General features: G+C 45.6%; 1 protein-coding gene across 3 annotated transcripts; it reads right to left on the reverse strand.

Moving 5' to 3' along the window:
- Positions 1-341: 341 nt before the first annotated feature.
- Positions 342-22327, reverse strand: Hmgcr (3-hydroxy-3-methylglutaryl-CoA reductase). Of its 3 annotated transcripts, none has more exons than XM_087616604.1 (20): positions 22228-22327; positions 16827-17014; positions 16188-16299; positions 15749-15836; positions 14733-14817; positions 13426-13531; positions 10648-10754; positions 10426-10542; positions 9749-9909; positions 9404-9651; positions 9132-9307; positions 7442-7636; positions 6829-6987; positions 6533-6690; positions 5833-5938; positions 4042-4212; positions 3495-3635; positions 3252-3410; positions 2350-2504; positions 342-1992 (listed from the first exon to the last, which is right to left on the reverse strand). In XM_087616604.1, exons 1-20 carry the CDS (start codon positions 22229-22231, stop codon positions 1938-1940), a joined length of 2691 nt encoding a protein of 896 aa, XP_087472730.1. In that variant the 5' UTR covers positions 22232-22327; the 3' UTR covers positions 342-1937.
- Between the last annotated feature and the right edge of the window lie 256 nt (positions 22328-22583).

The raw sequence follows: 22583 nt of genomic DNA on the forward strand, positions 1-22583 counted from the left end.
TACCCTGCCCCCACTCCCTTCCCCCCTGCAGCTAAAACACACTTGAAAGGCCACCCGTGTGGGCCATGTATCTGATCTTCCCTCCCTCTTAACTTTCCCCAGCTGATAACAAACACAACCTGGTTGAGACTATGGATCTGAACCAGGAAACCCTTAGTGTAAGAAAGATCACCGAAACACACAACCCTGGCTGGCCGCTGCTGTCACAGTTAGAGTAGAACAGAGAGAGGATGTAAGGACCTCAGCAGACGCCAGGCTACCACTTGGCCAGACTTTGCTCACTTCTGGACCTCAGGCTTAGGGTTAATCCTCAGTTTTAAAAAAGCCACTACTTACACTTGTCAATGTTAACTTCCTTTCATAATTTACTCAAGTGGAAAAAGTATTCTATAACAAAATGTATACAATTTAGTAATTGTACAAAACATGGACTTAGCACGATGACACTGATCACAGTCACCAGCATCAACACTCAATGCGGTTTACTACCACTTCCACGACAAGCTCAGGTAAATAAAATGGTACTGGCTGAAAAGTCACAAGAGGCGCAACTGGAAACTTTACATACAACAGCAAAGTCAACCTTCCACAATAATACTGACACAATCACTGAGCTCCCGTGCCGCCGCCGCCGCCGCCGCCGCCGCACTCGGAATGTCTTTCAGAGTCCGTCTTCTACACAGACGTCCGCTTCCAAGACCAAACGAAGCATTAGATAGAATACAAAATAAGGAGCTCTTTATTATTATTTATACAAAACTGGTACATTAAAAAAAAATTAAGATTCAACAACTCTGCTGACCCCCTGAGGAAGCTAAGAGCTTTTATGGGTCCACCAAAGGAGCCCATAAATGATTCAGTCACCCAACTCCTGGCCACAGGAACAAGGCACACAGCTCCAGGGCCATTCATGTGGCTCCATCACTGGCTCTGTAGGCTGACTTCCCTTCATTAGGCTCGGCAAGCAAGCCAGGCTTTCCCGGACCAATGCTCCTGAGCGAGGTCTTCTCTGGCCCAAGCTAGAGCATTTTATCCGTGTAAAAGCTGAGTACTTTTATTTCTTAAACACTTCCAATAAACTCCTAGCATTAGACACTTTATTACAACATATACAGATTTGATAGTTTACCAAGAAATCTAGAATTCAGCTAAATAAGTTAAAATGTCTCCAAAGAAAGTTGGCTTAGAGAAATGGTTGTTTTCTTTAAAAACTGCTCCCACACTCTAAGTCCTGAGAGGTCCGACCTGCTTGTACTCTGCTCTAACACTAAGAGCTCTGTGTCTTTAGTGCAGACTGTGGCACAGCTAAAGGCCTCTCTGAACAAAGACTGAGATGAACACAGCGACTCTTTTCTTCGTCGAGAACTATTTAGCACTACTTAGCACATTATTCTGTAGTTTGAGAATAAAAGTAATTCTTCCATGAAGAAGTAGGTCCCCAAAAATCAATAGACCAGCACCAAATGAATTATTAGTTTACAAAAAATAAACTTAGATTGCAAAGTTCTACAACCCAGACTGAATAAATAAAAATCAGAAGTTCTGTCAGCTACAGTGTCATTTAAAACTCCATTTTAACCCATTGGAGGTGAGCCCCACACTGATCACCAGGATCCATCATTTCGTCAAAACACCAGCTTCCAGCTTGTGGCAGCTTTCAGAAACGAGCTGCAGTCACATCTGTGGTGCTCAGAGCACCATGACATCCACATGAGATCTTTCCAGAACACGGCACGGAAAGAACCATAGTTCCCACGTCTGAGGAGTCTGTGCAAAGGACCGCACACGTCTCTAAAGAGCCAGAAACCAAGCAGGTGCCTGCCTCACTGATCACGTTCATCTTCCACAAGACACTGCACTGACATTTTTAATTCACAGATTTCATGTTAGTCCTGGAGAACCCAATGCCCGTGTTTCAGTCCAGTATGTCAGGATGCTCAAGCTGCCTTCTTGGTGCATGTTCCCTGCAGATCTTGTAAATTTATCTTTGATCTAGTCAGGAAAGACAAAGTGACAGAGTATCAGCACTGCACAGTGGGGGTTGGGGTGCACATGTGTGTGGAGGGCAGAAGACAAGAGGGCGCCCGCTACCCACTCTCTATTTTGACACAGGTCTCTCTCAGTCTGGAACTTGCCAAGTAGGCTAGGCTGCCTGGTAGGCAGGACCTGCCTGTCTCTTCCTGCCCAGAGTTTGGATTTACAGACTGTACCACCACACCTGTTTGGTTTTTTTAAAAAATATCTGGATTCCAGGGCTTGGACTCAAGTTGCCCAAACATTTTGGTGGTTAACTCCCAGACCAGGATTATAAAACTTTATTTGGGAAAATTTCATGTGTGGAAGTCTTACCTGTTGTGAACCATGTGACTTCTGACAAGATGTCCTGCTGCCAATGCTGCCATCAAGGACAACTCACCAGCCATCACAGTGCCACACACAATTCGGGCAAGCTGCCGTGCATTTTCTCCAGGATTGTCTTTGCACGCCCCTTGAACACCTAGCATCTATAATCAAGAGACAGCATGAAGATCGCTATGGAGAGGAGCAGAGCTGGACTTCCTTAGAAAGCAGTGTCGGGCTGAGCTCATGGCAGTAGGCACGTACTTGCTTATTGTATTTTCTCGTGATTTACTAGGCACACACACCCAAACCATATGTATGCGTTTCTTTTGTTTCTGAGGAACCCTATACTTATTTAGACATCCTAAAGCTAGACTTACTGAAAGCCAGGGTAAAAAGATCAGCTAAGGGTTGGGGATTTAGCTCAGTGGTAGAGCGCTTGCCTAGAAACCACAAGGCCCTGGGTTCGGTCCCCAGCTCCGAAAAAAAGAGAAGAAAATAAAAGAAAAAAAAAAAAAAAAGATCAGCTAAGACGCACAGAGTGCCCCTGGCCTGATGGCTAAACTTGGTTGTCGATTTCACACATGGAGGAAGAGGGGATCTCGAGAGATAAAACTGCCTCTAGCAGTGAGACCCGTGGGCCTGTCCACCGTGCACTTTCCTGATTGCTAACTGATGGAGGACCCGGCCCAGGAGTCTGGGCAATAAACGATTCACAGCTGAATGTGAGGCTAGAACAAGCGGACGTCCACCTCAGTGCCTGTCAATTTCCCTTAGTAATGAACGTTTACCTAGACGTGTAAGTTGAGATAAACCCTTTCCTGAGTTTGTTTTAGTAAGAAACAGAAAATAAACCAGTGTAACTGGGAGTCAGCCGCCCGAGAGCACGAGGCGGGCTGAGACAACTATACCTGCAGGCAGGCTTGCTGAGGTAGAAGGTTGGTCCCACCACCCACGGTTCCGATCTCTATAGACGGCATGGTACAGCTGATGTATAAGTCTTCATTTGTGGGACCACTTGCTTCCATTAACGTAATACAGTTTGAACTCCCCACATTCTGTGCTGCATCCTGGAAGGAGAGAAGGATGGAGACTGTGAAGCTCCTCCACTTGGAGCACCAGAGCAGAAAGGACCGCAGGGACAGAGAGCTCACCTGGCCACATGCAATGTAGATGGCAGTGACGATGTTGGCAGCATGGGCGTTGTAGCCTCCTATGCTACCAGCCATGGCAGAGCCCACAAGATTCTTGTTAATGTTAACGTCAACCATAGCTTCCGTAGTCGTCTTTAATACCTAGACCACATTGTGGAGAATTAAGTAAAAACCACCCGCATCTACCTCTGTACCTCTAGAAAGCAAGGGTATACATGTGACCCCATTTAAACTGTCCCGAGAGTGCGCTCGCTACGTGCAGACAGGCATGAACAATAAAACAACCATTTTAATAGAAAACAACTCTACAAATGTAATCTTATTAAAGATGGTAGTATTCTCTTAATTTTCTACTATTTTTAAAACTTTCTTTCAGCCCTGGCTGGCCTAGAACCCACTCTGTAGCCCACCCTGGCCTCAGACTTCCAGGGATCCTCCGGCCTGAGTCCCAGAGCTGTGATTACAGCTGTGGGCCACCGCCCTGGCCTCAAGCCAACTAGAGACACTAACGTGTAAAACACAGGATAGAGCACCCATGCTTACTCACTTCTCTCACCACCTTGGCTGGAATGACAGCTTCACAAACCACAGTCTTTCCTCTCCCTTCGATCCAGTTTATGGCAGCAGGTTTCTTGTCGGTGCAATAGTTACCACTGACCGCCAGAATCTGCAGCTCAGGAAAGAACTCTTGAAGCTTCAGAAGTGCTTTCTCCGTACCCTAGTGAGCAAACACACATAGTGCATGATGGAGCTGCCATTCTGACCACCTTAACTGTAGTAAGCACAGTCATCCCACACATCCAAGGTATTAGAAATGTCCAGAACTCTCTGTATCTGCTAATGCTAATGTTCCATAGCCTGTTAGAATATCAATTCCCCCTTCCTGGCCCTGCCTGGCCCTACACCACTCTACTGATGTCCACAAACTTAGCGACTCTAGTTAGCTCAGGTAAGTGGAACCATGTAGAATTTGGTAATTGGCGATGTCACTTACTTCTACTAATGTTCTACGTTAACGTATCTCTCCTCACTTGTGCATGTATCCACCCAATGAACACTTAGCCTATTTCTGCCTATTGGCTAGTACGGGTAATGCAGTGAACATGGTATACAGGGATCTCTGAGATAGTTTTCAATTCCAAACGTAGACTGGGAGACAGATGGCACAACATTCTTTTTTCAAGCTGTTAAAAAACCACCATATTATTCATTGAGAATTTTAAAAACTGGGTTGGGGATCTAGCTCAGCAGTAGAGCACTTGCCTAGCAAGTGCAAGGCCCTGGGTTCAGTCCCCAGCTCCAAAAAAACAAAACAAAACAAAAAAAAAAACCTTAGGCATTCTTTCTGAATAATCTTTATAAATAAAAAATTGTAACCTGACTAGATGATTTTAACATTTTCTGCAAAATAAAATGTACACCATACAAAAGTCTCTCAGGAAACAAAACGAATAGATTATATAAACAAACTCGTTATGTTGACATCTTAAAGACAGTGTTCAGAGCACGCTAACACCTGCCTGTAAAACCAACAATCAGAGTCAGACACAAACCTGACCACGAGCTGCAGACTAACTTGGTCTGCACATGTGCCCCAGGCCAGACGAAGGCTACAGGGAGACCCTGTCACCCACCCACAAAAAGAAACCAAGAAAAAAAGCCTCTAGAAAGGGTCAATTTCAAGATTGAGAGACAAAGCTTTTGGGGGGCAATGGGTATGCTCAGAACTGACCTGGGGCCCTATGCACCTCCCTACACTCTCAAGCTGCACTAAGCTGAACCCCCAGGGAGGAGTTACTGGGCAAAGTTCTGAAGGGCTAGCCCAGAGCCCTCCCAACCCTTGTGAGGACATTTAGGACACAGATGTCAAGTCCACGGCAGGCAGCGCTGCATGGCGGTATCTCTGGAGTTAAGAGCTGTGGCTGCTCTTCCTGAGGACCAAAGTCCAGCAAAGTCCAATTGCCAACACCCAAACTCCAGTTCCAGAGAAAGCTCATGTCCTCTTTGACCTCTATGGACAGACATCAGGCACACATGTGGTGCAGAGACCTCCAGGCAGGCAAATACCCATTACACACAGTACATTCTATCTCATTTAAAAGGCAGAATACTACTAACCCACGCTATGCTAAGCAGTATTTAGCTTTTAACAAACATGAAGTCAGTCAGCTAACTGTGAAGTACACACTGTATGGACATGGTGTATCAACAGGACACACTGGGTACAGCAGCACAGTTCCAGTCCCAGCACTCAGGATGCAAAGGTACAGGAATCGTCATGGGCCAAGGCCAGCCCAGCGTGCCCACTGCTGAGCTCTGAGAGTGTGTCTGCGCTCACCTTGGAAATCATGTTCATCCCCATGGCGTCCCCCGTTTTGGACTGGAGACGGATGTAGAGGTTGCGTCCTGCCAGCGTCACGTGAAGTTTCTGTAGACGTGCAAATCTGTAAACACAAGGGTTTTATTTTAATCCAAGGTGAGAAATTTTAAATTTTAATCCTTGACTCAGCAGGGAGTATTTTTTTCCTTTAGACACACGAAGGCTTCTACTGTAGCTGAGTCTCATGCTCAGGCACTGAACAGAAGGTGAGCCAACACTTTAATACACGTTAAGTCCAAATATAAAAGCAAACACGTTAGCCTGAACAATGCAGGAGCTTCTATCTACTGAGTAGGCTTCTGTGTGACTGTAACAGGCTTCAAAGTAAACCTCCAGCCTATCTAACATCCACCATCTGTGTAGGAATCCTCTCCAGGGCAGAGCAGCAGTCTACGCTCAGTGACGACTCTGTCTTCCTAACTCACTGTTACTGAGTGGCTCAGGCCACCAGAGAGTACTTTTACCTGCTGAGCCATTTTACCAACCACTAAACCCAGTGTACTTCTATGAGGTAATCTGTCTGCATTGACATCTACCCTAACCAGGAATATTTCTTAGACTACATGGATGGACTCGGGGTGGTGCTGCATTATCCTCAGCAGGAAGGCATCTGGCGTTCACGAAGGACACGTGACTGTCCCTGTGTAGGGGAGCTCACCTGCTCGTGCTGTCGAAGGCCTCCTTTACCACTGCAAACCCTTCAGGTGTTTCAAGCCAGCTCTTCACCTCTGCTGAGTCACAAGCACGAGGAAGACGCACCACTGGGCCTCGGCTCATCCCATCTGCAAGGACCCGGCTGCTGGCACCTCCACCAAGCTAAGCAGAAGATTATGGGAACATATTAATCCACGTCAGTTTCTCCCAAAGCCCTCGTGTCTGTCCCCGAATCTGTCCTGCTTGCCTTCCTCCCTCGTTCAGTGTGGAGTATGTTAAAGCAGACAAACTCCAACTTACACTGATCGCTCTGCAGCCTCTGTTCGTGCTGGCCACAAGACAACCTTCTGTTGTTGCCATTGGCACCTGGTACTCTTTCCCATCCAGGCACAGAGGCCCTGCCACTCCAACAGGGATGGGCATATATCCGATCACGTTCTCACAGCAAGCTCCCATCACCTATGAACACAGGTGGGCAACACGTGAAAACCCACCCTGGAACAGACAGCAGCTCATGTCAGTCACTGTCGCTAACAGCAGTGCTGTTGACCAGACCAAGGGCTTCACCAGTGAACATTCTATCGCTAAGCCAAACCTCAAATTCACTAATATTCAGTTAAAAAATATTTAAACTGGCTGGGTGGTGGTGGTACATGCATTTAATCCCAACCCCTTAAGAGGCAGAGGTAGGTGGATCTCTGAGTTCCAGCCTGATCTATACAGATCAAGTTCCAGGACAGTCAGGGAAACACAGAGAAATCCTATCTTTAGAAATCAAAATAAATAAAATAAATAAGCAAGCAAGCAAACTGTTGGACTCTTCCAGCAATGATTATAAAATCATGAAAAGCATTTTCTAAGTAGCAGGTCAGCTACAAGTTACAGAGCAAGGCCTCCTAATCAAACAGCATACCAAGGAGTAATTATAGTCTCTGTAAGGCAGGTACTGCAGAGAAGATGGCTCTGCAAGCTTGGCGGAGAGGAGCTGCCGGCGAATAGACACACCACGCTCGTGCGTCTCCATGAGGGTTTCCAGTTTGTAGGCTGGGATGTGCTTAGCATTGACCAACTGGATGATCTCTGCATCACTAAGGAACTTCGCACCTTTCTGAAGAAACAGAAAATGAAGAGATGGGATTAGAGTTAAGAACTGTAATTCATACACAGAAGACCAAGGAGCACAGTGCAGAGCAGCTTATGTGACTATAAGGCAGTGTCTATCAACCCTGGGAACAGAACACTTAGCCAGAAGAACAGAACTTACGAGAACGCCTTGCCCTCAGTCCGCACCCCCTGCCCTCTGTACAACAGGACCCTCACTGCACACTTAAATGTCCATGGACTGATCGGTGAAATCAGTACATATCTGCTTATACAATGACAGTCAATATATACACTCTTCAGTAAATTTTTGTGGGTACAAGTTGTGATCCTTAAATAGGATATATTCCAGCTAAGGATACCAACTCTCAAAAGAGCTAAAGTACAAAAAACATTAAGAGAAAAATTAAAAAGCCTTTGGGTTTGTAAAGGGGTAGCTGGTTTGAATATCAAGGAGATCCAGGGAAGGGCTTGCTATGCAGGCATGAAGCTGCATAAAAGCCAGGCACAGTAGTATACATCTGCACTGCCAGCACTGGGCAGGAAGAAGACACAGGCAGTTTCAGGGACTTGCTACGTACAGTTTGACCAAAATGACAAGCTCCACATTTAGTAAGAGACCCTGTCTCAAAAAAAAGAAGGTAAGGCCAGGAGCTATCACATGCCTTTAATCCCAGCAGTGGGGAGGCAGAGGACAGGACTTCTGAATTTGAGGCCAGCCTGCTGCTCTACATGAGAAATTCTAGGCTAGCCAGGACTACATAGTAAAACTTTTTATTTAATTAGCTTGACTGTGTTGATTACTCATAAAACTATGCAATCTAAATATCTGTAATTTCCTCCGTCAATATATCTTAATGAAGTGGGGGTAGAATGGAACTGTATCTAATCAAACATAGAAAAAAATTGGTAGACCAGGAAAACATTCTTATTACAGGAAGAATTAGATTAAGCTGATAAGGCTGGAAGCATGAATGAACATATATAAACATATAAATGAACATACATAAACATATAAATGAACATATATAAACATGGTGGGAGAACACAGCGCTCCGATGCAGCCCACTTCAACACACACGGATTCAAAAGTCCCCATCTCTACAAGACAGTGACTCACTGCGAGGAGGTTTTATTCTAGAACAGAGAGCAAAGAACTGCTGCGGGCTTTCCAACTTCCTCAATGGTTAATATCTTGGGGACATCACTGAAGGCTCTTGAGCCTGGGCTACTCATCTGAAGGGTAGGGAGAACACCCCCAAAGGCTGTAGGGGAATTCATACATGTCACTAAGCCACATGACACAGGGACTAGGACATAGTAGGCCTCGGTAGTACCAGTTTTAACTTCCTTTGATTAGAAAAAAGTACCCAAAAACATCCTTTAAAAAAATAAAATAAAAAGTGTGAGCCCACCCTTGTCCCTCTCTGCATTCTCCCCAGCGTGAGCCCATCCTTGTCCCTCTCTGCATTCTCCCCAGCATGAGCCCGCCCTTGTCCCACCTCTGCACTCTCCAGTATCTGTAGACACTCTTCATTAGGTCGAGGCTCGCTGGGGAGTTCGATCCCAGGCTCCTGTGCCCCCACGGCCAATGGAGGACTGGCTGCAGAGGCGCCAAGCACAAACGTAGCTCTGCCCGAAGTCTCGGCTTCTGCCACTAAAGGTTTTATAACCTCAACTGTGTGAGAGGCAAAAAGAATCACTTTCAGATGAAGTCCACTTGTGGGGCTCGGGGGAACAAGAGGAACTGAGAAGGAAGAACATGGCGAAGTACCTTTTCTGTCTTGGTTCACTCCTGGATCCTCCTCCACTGACGAAAGCTTCTGGTTCCTCCTCACAAGCAGAGGCTCACGTCTACAACAGTTGTCTTGAGCTTTCTTTGGGGTCACGACAGGAGATGTGATAGGATTTTTTAATGAGAGTGTTGATTCTGTCTCTGCTTGTTCAAAGAAAATATACTTGACAGCCAAAAGCAACGCTAAGCTCAGGGTAATCACTTGCTCGATGTCCATGCTGATCATCCTGAGTGAGTGAGAGCACAGACAAAGTTTAGCTCAGAAACAGAGAAGGCACTGCACAATGCTGTGAGAGCAGAGTGCCCTGGGCTCCAGTCACTCACTTGGAGAGGTAAAACTGCCAGAGAGAAACACTCGGCTCAATTCTCTTGGACACATCTTCAGCCAGACCCAAGGAAACCTTAGACTGTTCTGCTGTGCTGTTCTGAGGAGAAGGATCAGCTATCCAGCGACTGTGAGCGTGAACAAGAACCAGGCCTAAAGACTGAAGGAACATATTTTAAATTGTGTACCCTCTGCTTTCTCATCCCTCCCAACTCCAGAACCAGACAATTTCCTCCTCATCCCCTCACCCCACTCCCACTCCCCCCATCATGGTAAGAAAGGCCCCAGTTTTCGAAACAAAAGAATGGACAAAAGACATTCCAAAGAAGAGTCTTTCAAAGACAGAGGAACTTGCAAAGTCTACTCAGGAGAGCAAGAAAATCAAAGACCATAAGGCCCAGTGGGGCAGAGTGGCATGCACGGGTATCCCAGCACTCGGGACTGAAGCAGGGTGGTTGAAGTTCAAAGCCAGCCTTGGCTAGCCAGTAAGCTCCTGTCTTAAAACATCAAACTAAAACCCCCAACTTCAAAGCAACAAAGAACAAACTCAGAAAAGGAGAGGACTGGAATATCACCAACCAGATAGTCTATAAACAAGACAGGAAGCTAAAAACACAAACAAAAGCCCCCAAATACCCGAGGCATAAGACACACTGGAGGGAAAAAATGCCATTACCATGATCATCTTGACCCTTTGGGTTACTGGGTTTGGTTTATTCTCTTCTTCTTCTAAAACTCTGGCAAAATGGCTGAGCTGCCAAATTGGACGACCCTCACGGCTTTCCCGAGAAAGCTACAAAGAAAAGGTAGGTGTTAGGAGGAATGCAAGGGACTTAGGTAAAGGGCAGCATGGGAAGTCCTACTTCATAACTGACGACACCAGCAAAACCAGTCTTACCTCTAGGACCAGGGACACGCAGGCTGGGAAGAATGTCATGAAGACAAAGTAGTTGGCAAGCACGGACATACAGCCAAAGCAGCACATGATCTCAAGCTGCCGCACCCCTGGGAGAGAACGAGACGCACAGCTGGTGAACACGCAGTCACCTTCGCCTCTTCACTGCACAGCACAGAGGTGACGCTAGGCTTCAGAACAGCAGTTCTAAAGCTCAGCCCCGAGGCCAGGACACAGACATCATGACCTCTCTATGCCCCCAACATCACAATGTTGTGAGAACAGTGGTGTTTAATAAACTGCCCGACAGATGCCTCCAGTTCTTTATAAAATGCTGTCACTCTGGCTGAGACAGGAGCTGTAAGAGCTACTCTACAGGAGTCACCTCGTCCTCCATCTGCTCTACTCCCCAGACTACACACAGGCAGCTGGCTGCTGTGCTCAGGTCATTGACAACACACACATCTGTAGGCAGTTAGGCCCTTCTGACACGGCGTCTCAGTAAACAGTTCTTACACACCACTAAGTGCCTACTTAATCCCCACGTGCCTACTGATGTTCCCTAGCATTTTACTTCATTGACCTATCTGAAAATGAGATAATGTAAAATGTTAATAAATCAAGAGTGAAAATTAACAAACATTTCACCACAAAATGTTTCAAGGGTCATTTGGTAATCTCAAATGGAAGGTACCAGAATTGTAGAGACCAGAAAAGAAATTAAGATCACCAACTCCCACTCTTTGGCTCAAATTAAAATAAAAAAATTGTATTACATTATTTCCTTTCACAACCAAGGGCATTTAAGAACTGCAAATTATATTTATACTTAAACACTAGATGAACAGAATATTTTCATACTCAAGGCCACTGAATCAATATTTAACCAATGCTTTTCACAAATTAATCATCAATGATTTTCTTTTCTAAATTCATGCTGCCATCATTCTTCCTGACTGTCCCAAGAGAAGCTTCTCTGACACTTGGGTACCACACAGGGACACAGCTGCAGTCCAGTCTTCTGAGTAGCTGTGGCTTGTATGTGTGCTGGGCACTGGACCTTCACATATGCAGAGTACACACTGCCACCGAGCTACACTGAGCCAACCCTTCTCTGTACTGGCCTTTCCTAGTTAGTCCAGGACTCGATAGAATGTGCCCAAAATACGTACGAGCTCCAGGATCAAACACCATGCAAAAAGGCAGGCATCGGGGTTACTGCCTAATCAATTTTAAGCCACATCCCTATTTCTGCAGATAAAGATGACTTTAGTGGCCTCTGCAACTACACATCTGATTCTTCTGTTCATCTCTCTAATGACTCAAGACAAGGCATCAACCCTACTGCTTTCTACATCAGAGTCAAGCAAGCAGCCTTTGTTTCAAGGCCTGTAATCTCTGGCCCATCTTCAACATCTCAAATTCTAATGCTTGAAGGAAATCCCATACCTGTGTTTTCACCTCAACATTTTATTTGACTTAGGGGTGGTGACAGGACAGTATCACCACTCAAACTCAAAACGATCTTTAAGAAGGTAACTTTTCAAAGTGTGTGTGTGACTGTGGGGCACGTATGGAGTCAGAGGTCACCATCAGCTGTTGTCCTTGTGTCTTTGTGATTAGACACTTGTGAGTCCACAGCGGACCACAGGCTGGGTAGGCCTTCAACTGCTGGAAGCTTTCTCTGCCTCTGTCACGTCAGAGGAGCGCTGGGATGGCAGGGACACCCTTCCTACCAAGGCAGGCTTACATGGGTCTCAGAGACCCCAACTCAGCCCTCACACTTTCATGGCAAGTGTTACCTGCCACCTTCCTAACTTACAAAAAGTACATTTTAAAGTTTGCAAAACAAGTGCTATAGGCCGAGCCACTGAGCTTATCCATATTGGTAGGCACGTAAATTTTGAAACAATTTTTAAAATGTTTTTTCTTCCCTAAATAAAAACCTTTGTTGAATAGTAGGATATCTGTCATTACTATCAGAAATTTAAAGAAATATATAATAATTAATAAATGAATAAATAAATAGACAACCAAATAGTCTCCCAAAAGAAAGATAATTAGGGGCTAAAGTGTCAGATAATTCTTGGGCTTTTACACAGGACCAGAGTTTGATTCCTGGCACCCTCAATCGATGACTCACAACCACCTCTAACTCCAGGTGACACGGATGGATGGACAGACAGATGGATGGACATGGACACACAGACACACAGACACACACAGAGACCAAAAGAAAAAAAATCTAGTCCAATAAATACCAAGAAACCTCATAATAGCACGATGTACTGATCCTGGCAAATTTCCATGCCAGGTCCTACCTTGTCCACAATGGGGTCCTATTTAATGGTCAGTATTAAGTCTCTATTGTTTCTTTAAGGATGAGGAGGAGCGTGTTGAGGGTGGCCCTGCAGACATGCTAGGTGTATGACCTAGTATCTAATTAAACCACCTGACTAGATCTAGACTCCTGCACCACCTCCAACATGGCAGTTAAAATGCAAGGAGACGAGTTACTGATTCAGCCCAGGTAACAGCAAGTCTCCAGCCTTGCACTACGGTCTTGTTATGAACCAACAGCAAAGCCCAAGCACCACCGGCAGACACACAGAGAGGAGAGCAAGCATGGAAACAGACGGAGGGAGGTCCATACATCCACACGCTAACAACATGTGCAGTTCAAGTCACTTAAGTCAGACTCCAAGAAGACTCAGTGTAAACGGAAGACCTCCTACTTCCCTCTCCATGACAGCTGTAGTGCATTAGAAACTGTTTACAAACCTGACATGGTGCCAACTCCAATCACAAGACATTCCACCAGAGCGTCAAGGGTGAACGTGGGGCCCAGGATCGCCATCCCACGCGCTATATTCTCCCTTACTTCATCCTAAAGCACAGACCAGACACAGCAGTGACTGTAAACAAGTCAACCTTTTAACCACTGCAGAGCGCCCCGGGTCCTATACACATTTTATTTTACTATGCAAAGGACAAATATGATAAGATAGGACGCATTCAATAGGCAAAGTGGGCAACGAGAGACACGGTCTGAGGATTACTCCTGTGACTGATAGGTTAATCAATCACTTGAACTCTACCTGAATGTAAGTGTGCCCTCTCACATTTTATGTCATATTCCGGCTCCCACTGACAAAAGCTCAGCTGAGATTCTTTGAGCTCACATTAGTACAATAAAGCCTAGAAAATTTTCTTATCAAAATTCTCAAATGATCATAAGCAGTATCCAGTATATATATATGGGACAGAACTATGAACTTTTTCAGTTTGGGGTGGCAGGTAGATTGGTGACTGAGCTCTTGACAATCCTGCAAAAGGTCCTGAGTTAATGGCCGGTCACTGAAGGACTAAGTAGAACATGGTGCTGTGTGCTTGTGATCCTGGCACTCAGCTGACCACAGCAGGAGGGTCCCTATAACTCAGGCTGTTAACCAACCTTGATGAACATCAGGATGAAACTTAAGATGGGAATGTTAATCCGAGGGGCTTAGAAACGATGTGATCTGAGCTGTCCCCACAGCCCTGTGCATTCTGAAGGTGAAGTGCACAGGCCCAGGCTCTTGTGTCTGAACACCTGACCCCAGTAGGTGGTGCTCCCTGGGAAAGCTGAGAGGGTGGCACATCACTGCAGGAGGTCGATCACAGGGTGTGGGCTTTGTGGTTCCTTAGCCTGGCCCAACTTCCTGCACACCCTCCTCTGGACTGCACTCCGCCTCCAGTTCCTGCTTGCGTGCCTTCCCAGCTCCATGAACTACCTCCTGGAAACACACGCCCAAACGAGCCTTTCTTCCTTGTCCCATGTCAGGCATTTAGTCAAGGCAATGAGAAAATGACCTGAAACACTCACTCTTTTCCCTAAGTGCCTCAATACGGGGCTTATCCACCTATGTCACTGTGCTGTAATTTCAGAAGACTTTCGAAGGGAAAAATGGGGAAGTGAGATACACAAACCAGTCTTAAAACATTTGTCTAGTGTGAGACAGTGGTTACATTTTGAACAGTAAAGAAATCTCATCTTGTTACTAGACAGGGAGACCACTTCACACTCCCAGGTTATAAACAACACTCACCTGTGAGTTTGAACTCAGGGCAAACTTGGCCAATGCACTCGCTCTAGAAAGGTCAATCAAGAGCAGAAAAAAGGGCAAAGCTTCACTGGGGAAAAAAAAGTCAAGACAAGTTACATTTAACACAGGGAAAATAGAGTTTTAGAAACTTCTTAATAGAAACCCTCCCACACCACACACGTGGCAGGATCAGTACTTTTATGCTAGTATTTTTAAGAAGCTTGAAGCTAAGACATAGTTGCTAAAGTTTATTTTGTTTCACTTTTTTGAGACAAAGCCTGGAGAAGCCCAGACTGACTTCTAATTTGCTGTGTAGCTGAGCGAGGCCTTGGACCCCTGATCCTCACCTGCACCCCTGGAGTTACAGGCACTGACATGATGCCCATCATAACCAAAATCCTCCACAATGCTAAAATGCAAATGAACACGCACTGAAACACCTATCGGTGTTTTCTCAGCTATTCTATGTTTATTAAAAAAATCCTGAATTAACATTAAGAAAAATGTACAATATTCAAATGAAGCCTCTTCCACCTTCCCCAAGGCAAGAGGCTAAAAAGTAAAAGCTTTAAAATGCGCCTCAGCTGCTATGCTACTCCTGGAATGGATCTCTAGGGGACGGCGGACACACGGACACAGAGTAATCACTGTGGTACCTATGGGGAAAACGTAACTTAGCCAACGTTAGGACAACAAACTTCAGGATACTCGCAGAGAGTCCTACATAACTCTCACTAGTGACTCACTTTGACACCAAGGACATGAAAAGATGCAGATGAGTGATGTTAGGAAAAAGACTCGACACAGCCAGCGTACGCAGTACGACACTCAGAAAATATGTCGAAAATCAATGGGAAAGAATATATTCAAAACGTTAACAGAGCTAGCTAGTAGCAAGTACATAACAAATTTCCCATACTCTTTAAACGTTTACATTTATACATCGCCTCTAATTAGTACAGGGAATAAAGGGTCTTACACACATACTTCAGGAGAGCACACAGCCGGGCTTTACTTACTTTAAGCCTGTCAATTCTTTGTCGAGGAAATGAATGACGACAGTGCTGAAGACGAAACTTGAGAAAATTGTGAAGAGGCCGGCAATACCTGAACACCAAACGCCACAGTTAAAGTCTGGACTCCTATTACACGGGCGGGCATTCAGTCTCATTCAACACTCTTCACAAATTCTTTTTTTTTTTTTTTTTCCGGAGCTGGGGACCGAACCCAGGGCCTTGCGCTTCCTAGGCAAGCGCTCTACCACTGAGCTAAATCCCCAACCCCCACATTCAACACTCTTAAGAGCAATGTCACATTCCTCCACAGGACAGAGGCCTCGCATTCAGAGTATTAACTCCTTGCTGAATGGACTCAACACTCGTACAGCACCACACACTCAGAAGAGTCCCACATCAACTCAAAAGCCTGACAGCATGCAAAGACGGTGGCCAGCCTTACCCAAAATGTACTTTGACCCAAGCTGACGCAGGTTCTGGAACTGGAAGTAGATGTACAGGATGGCGATGCACCGGGTTATCGTGAGGATGATGATGTCGCTGCTCAGCACGTCCTATTAGCAGAGAGAGCTTTCAAACAAGTACCAACGACAAGTGCTTATTCTGCCATTGGCTCACGTGTCAGCACAATATAAATGCCAGCACAGTACAACCAAATCAAAATGGTCAACAGAGAAATCAAAAACTGAATGCAAATTTTTAGCAATCTTAATTCTTTGAAATCGTTTTTTCTGATAGTCCTTATAAACACTGTATTTCTCAAGAGAGTCAACTATACTCACTTGTACTTAAAAAAGCATTTTTTAGTGTACTCCATGTATACATGGAGCATGTATACGGCTGAAAATTTGAGGTAAGCCTACAAGTAAAGACTACTCAGAACTTTTTGTTTATATATTCTCTAAAAAGGAGACTTTTACATCCCAGGCATAGCCCCTTCTCCCCTCCCAGTCCCACCCTCACAAATCCATCCCCCCCAATAACCCCTCCCCTTCTCTGAGAAGGGGGAGGCCCTAAAAGGAGACCCTCTTTAGAAACTGAAGATGAAATTCATTTTAGTCAGTTATTAAAGTAAACTAACCTCTTCAAATTTTGGGCACTCATAATTCCAACCACAGATCTTGTTGTTGCCGGTGAACATGTTCATGGACATCATACAGATAGTAAGTGTCACCGTTCCCACAATTACCTCCCAGGGATGGGAGGCCACAAAGAGGCCATGCATACGGAAAAGTCTTGACAACATTGTAGCTACACAGTCCTTGGATCCTGCAGGGAAAATACATAGAACACTTAGCATGCGGCTCACTTCCAAGAGGACAAAGGGATGCTGCCAGCCCCATATGCAGCATCTCACATACAGGATGAGTTCAGTGTTCTGCATCATTCTGGAAAGGGATCGTAACACCCCATTAAAATGATGGCGGCTACTTCTGTAAACACCTCAACCTTTTATTACTAACTGATAAACAACTTTCATGCAAATGTTCCTTAAAAAGTAAGTTTCAGGGGGCTGGAGAGATGGCTCAGCAGTTAAGAGCACTGACTGCTCTTCCAGAGGTCCTGAGTTCAAATCCCAGCAACCACATGGTGGCTCACAACCATCTGTAATGGAATCCGATGCCCTCTTCTGGTGTGTCTGAAGACAGCTACAGTGTACTCATATAAATAAAACAAATAAATCTTGAAAAAAAAGTAAGTTTCAAGCATAACTCCTTGTACTTATGTGAGCCAAGGAATGGCAGAATAAACACAAAGCAAGCATGAGTTTGTTCCCATGTTTTAGTTAGGTGAGTTGAAAACCCATAAATACCCTCTTCACCATCCACATGCTTAATAAAGATAACATCAAAGAAGCTTCTTCTTGAGTACCTGGCCATAAATCATGATTTATGATCAAGAATCTGTTAACATTTTCATTCTCTAGGATACAAGGCAGAATGTCACCAACCCAATGTATAACAAACTTTTCTAAGGTAGCTGTCACCAGGAATCTTTTCTGATCTATACTTCTATGTTAGCACTTCACTAGGATGGCTGCTTTTCTCCTGGCAAACTACGGGGCAAGAAGACCAATTTAAATGTGCTAGATGTGGAAGGCTCCTAAACTTTTACAGCCAGCCAAGACTGGAAAGTCAGTAGAAGCAGATGCCGGGTAAAGCATGTGTCTATCGTACAGAAAGACCTCCCAAGGAGCGAAGATGCAGCCCAGTGCAAGGCTCTCTGTTCAAAAAACAAAAACAAAAATATGACTTCTTGTCTGACAAACGCATTCTCAACAGAATAGCATGAAGATCCAAGCTAATGACTACCACTCTTCTCATAGATGCTGGCTAATTAATAATTAATAATTAATAATTTTGACATTCCTACTTGAAATGCAATCTTATAAAGCCTCTGACGGTCTACAGAGATATTTCTCATGGTAAAACTAAAGAGCACAATGAAAAATATTCCCCATAACAATCAGTCACAAAAACTAGGTCCCATGAGATGGTTCCGTGGATAAATGCACTTGCATCTAAGCCTCACTGCTTCTAACACTGCAGACTGGACTCTGGCCTCCACACTCAGGCCTTGGTACACACCAGTGCACTCGAACGCACACAACATAATACACATGATGAAACAAAAACCAATAAACTAAGCCTACTGATTGTGAGCAAGAATTCAAACAGACCTCACACATTCACTAGGAAAGTGACTTATTTACTGATGACACCAATTAGCCAGGCAGTTGTGGTTTGAGAGGCAGAGGCAGTCAGATACCTGAGTTCAAAGCCAGTCTGGTCTACACAGAGAAACCATCTAGAAAAACCAAACCAAACCAACAAAACAAAAAATGCACCACCATCCACAACAATAGATTAAGTAAAGAAGGCAAAAAAGTTTCTGGGGATGAGGAGTGTATAAGAAAAGTACCGGGGCTGGGGATTTAGCTCAGTGGTAGAGCGCTTGCCTAGGAAGCGCAAGGCCCTGGGTTCGGTCCCCAGCTCCGAAAAAAAGAACCAAAAAAAAAAAAAAAAAAAAAAAAGAAAAGAAAAGTACCGGCTTGGCTTTTTTTTTTTTTTTTTTTTTTGGAGCTGGGGACCGAACCCAGGGCCTTGTGCTTGCTACGCAAGCGCTCTACCACTGAGCTAAATCCCCAACCCCCGGGCTTGGCTTTTAAAAATGAAGCCAATTAGCAAATATAATCTCAGAATCCAACATTCCATTTTTCCTCTATATTTCAATATGCCAGACTACAGACCAATATAACTGGTTTTCAAGATGTCACCAACACATTAATTCAATCATAAAATCAATTTTGTTGCTAAGAACAGTTTTAAGTAATTAAAAATAGAAAATAACATGAAAGCAGTTGATGAATAAGCCAGGGAGCATGGGTAAGTTCAAGTAAATCTATGCATCAGGAAATTATTCACAACCATCTCACTAGACTGTATGTTTCTTCCTGTGTGTCTCGATTTTTTTTAAATAACAACTAGTAAGGCATCAAGACCTGAAAGGCATCTGTATTTATCCATTGTTTTCAGTACTGCATCATGAGTGTTACCGTTTCCTCTCCAGCATCTTGCCTTGATGTATAGCACTGACCAACAGAGACCCAAGAAACAAAGTACGTCTATGGAGGGCCAGGTTTAAAGGATGAACACTTTAAACCTGTCTAGCAGTCTCATGAGAAACACATGAACTCATAGAACTCTTTTTAAAGTCAGAAACTAAAGCAAACTGGACAAAAAGATTGGCTTTAAGGTTTCAGAAGGTAAAATAGTTTCAAATCAAAATCACTTCCAGTTCTCCACCCTTCATGACCAAAAGTTTCAACAGTCTTCCCTAGTGAGTCAATTTTATTCATCACTATTAAAGGTGATTCCACTGGAAAAAAATCTGAATAGCTATGGGCAAGGGCCCCCCTGTGATTGCCAACTAGTAATCCCTAACCCACAACCACACTGCACCAGGCACACCAGACCTCCCTCCCAGTTCATTCCTGGGCTCACCAACCCTGACATTCTTCCCTGCAGGTGCAGTCTTTTCTTTTTTTTAAATATTTTGAAGGAAAAAATTACACAAAATCCTGTGCCTCAATCCAAGCAAGTGCACAGAACCAACCACACCTACACGGAGCTGCAAACTGCGCAGTGTTACAAAGGTGTGTCAAAGTAACCGTAACTATACTGTCTCTCAGGAGCACCTCCTACTTCTGTGACTATGCAAAGTGACCCCAGAGGGTCTATGCGGCAGTTTATGAAAGCTCAGTAGATAGCTTTTCTGCTACATTGCAATAATAAAAGAACTTGCCTACTTATCCAAATAGAGTATACAGCAGACATTTCAGACTCTTCGGATGGTCTTACTCTTCTTAAATTCCAATTCTATCTAGGGCTAGACCACCGAGCACTGCAATCGAAGAAAGGCTTCTCTGTGGGGCGTTCATTGAGCACTCTTCCTGCGGGACACATCCCACTGATCTGATAGTGTCTACACTGACCTCAAATTAATAAATGTGTGCAGGCTGTCCCTTTGAGGGTAAGAACCCTATCCTATACTGCAGCCACTTACAATCCCAACAGGACGTAACATTCTGCTTTCTTAACCTACCCTCAATAGGACCACGACCACCACCACCACCATCTTGCACTAGAAAACAGGTTCTACACCCAACTTTACTATACATTCATTACCCTTTCTAAGTCCATCTCCTCTTCATTTCCAAGTTCTCTGACCACAGAATTAAGTGGAACCATAAAGAACTACTATTTTGAGAACTTAGTAAGAATTGTACAATTTCAGATAGGTTTGAGGGTGTAGAAATTGATCCCAGAATACAGTTCTCCATCTACAAGTTAGACAAAAATATAGCAGTGTGTGCATACAGGACACACGCCCCCACAGGCACACCCTTTATCTTGAAACAGCTGTGACATACAAGTTTTCGTGTTAATCTGATAGTTTATGCATGGTCAAGTTCTAGAAAGGCGCTACAACAAAGTAAGCCCACGGAACACAGCCCAACCTCACGGTATATCCAAGACTTTGCCCTACAATAAAAAATAAAAATGAATCACAAATAACCAAACAAATGTATTCCCTACTTTGTGTGGTGCTTTAATTTACACAGGGACTTTGTTTGTAAGTAAAAGGCCAGTAACATACATTTCCTGTGCCTTTACAGGAATTAGCCCAAAAAGGCACAATAACTTCAAGAAAAGGAAATACTCCATCTGACCACTTAGGATGAAATACATTAACCTCCCCCACCTCAGAAGTCCACTGTTTTAACTTGCGAACCTCGAAGGTCCGGTTTTCCTCGCTCACACCAAATAATTCCAAAAGGTAAAGGAAAGGACATCACTATCAATGAGACTACGCCCCTTAGGAGAATGACATACAGGCCGACAGACCAACTTCGCAGGGCTAGCTTTGCCTGTACCGACCTCGCATCCTCCTCCTGGTCCACTAGGAGGGGCACAACCTGCCGTATCTACGCGGATCTTGGCTTTGGATCAATCTGCAGCCTGTATCTGGCTCTTCTCCATCACTTTAAATAAGGGTCCTGCCTTGCGGTAGCGCCTGGGCGTGAACCCTTGTTCTTTAAGGCTCCGCGAACATCGCTCCCGCTGTCCCCTCTGCCTGACACTCGCTCTACACAGATGACCGTGACCGCCCGGTCAGCACAGCGCCCTCCGGACTGGACCCACGAACGCTCCGTCGCTGCACTGGCCTTCAGGCCCAGCCGGCCCACCGGTTCCCTGGCCGCCGCCCTGTCGCCCGGCCTCAAGGACGTGTCCTCGTGGTCCCCTGGGTTCGCAGCCACCTCGTGGAACCAGGCGGAGCGCGAGACCCGCTGCCCCACCGGTCCCCAGCGTCCGCCCGCTCACCTCCGGATCTCAATGGAGGCCACCAAGCCGGCCCTGCCGCCGTCTCCAGCCAACGGAGACCAGGGCGGAAGGAACTGCGCTTACGCACACTCCGGGCCGCCAACCGGCCGCCAATAAGGAAGGATCGTCCGATCCCCTAGCCAATCGGCGGGAGGCTGCTCAGCCTGACGGCCTACGTCACGAACGGTCGCCCTAACAACCGCCCACTGCTCGCACCCGGGCGGAGAACGGGCACCGCACCATCTCTCACCACGGCCGAGCCAACCAATGGCTAGTCGGGTCCCAGCATCGCGGCCTTCCTATTGGTCCCCGAGCCGTGGGGGCGCCTGCCGGACGCCGCCCGCGCGGGGGACAGGGGATTCCGCGGGTGGAGTACCCCGAACTCAGAATTTGACCTGCAGGGTGTTTCCTGTGGGAGGACCGCAGGAGGACCGCAGGAGGCCACCGTGTCAGAGTTGGAGTGTGGGGATGAACGCGGGTTCAGTTTGAAAAGGAAAAGTCCAGTTAGCAGAGAGATCTGCGGGGAAGTAGTAGAGTTCTGGAAAAAAGAGGAATTAAAAAGACGGAACGTGGCAGCGCGTTGCAGCCCAAACATACCCATCAGTGCTTAATGGCTCCGGCAATCTAGGTCCCCTGTCGCACACTGTGGATTCTTGCCGAGGAGTCCCTCTCCCGGTGTCCTCTCTGGAGTCCCTCTGCTCTCCCCCTAGCTGCAGGCCTTTATCAGCTCTTACCTCAAACTGCAATAACCTCTCCTAACTGGTCTTCCCACTCTCGGGTGCTTACACCTTCTGCTTCTGGCATTTCTGCTGCAGTAAATCTTCTCTTAAGCCATACACCTGCCCCTAAAATCATCAGCCTTTTGCCTGCGAAGAAGCTGACATTGCCGGTATGGCCCCACCCCACTTCACCTACACAGTTGTATCCCTGTTTTAGCCTAGAGTGACTGGTCC

Source organism: Rattus norvegicus, chromosome 2, assembly GCF_021556685.1.
Source record: "Rattus norvegicus strain SHRSP/BbbUtx chromosome 2, alternate assembly SHRSP_T2T, whole genome shotgun sequence".
Classification (NCBI taxonomy): domain Eukaryota; kingdom Metazoa; phylum Chordata; class Mammalia; order Rodentia; family Muridae; genus Rattus; species Rattus norvegicus.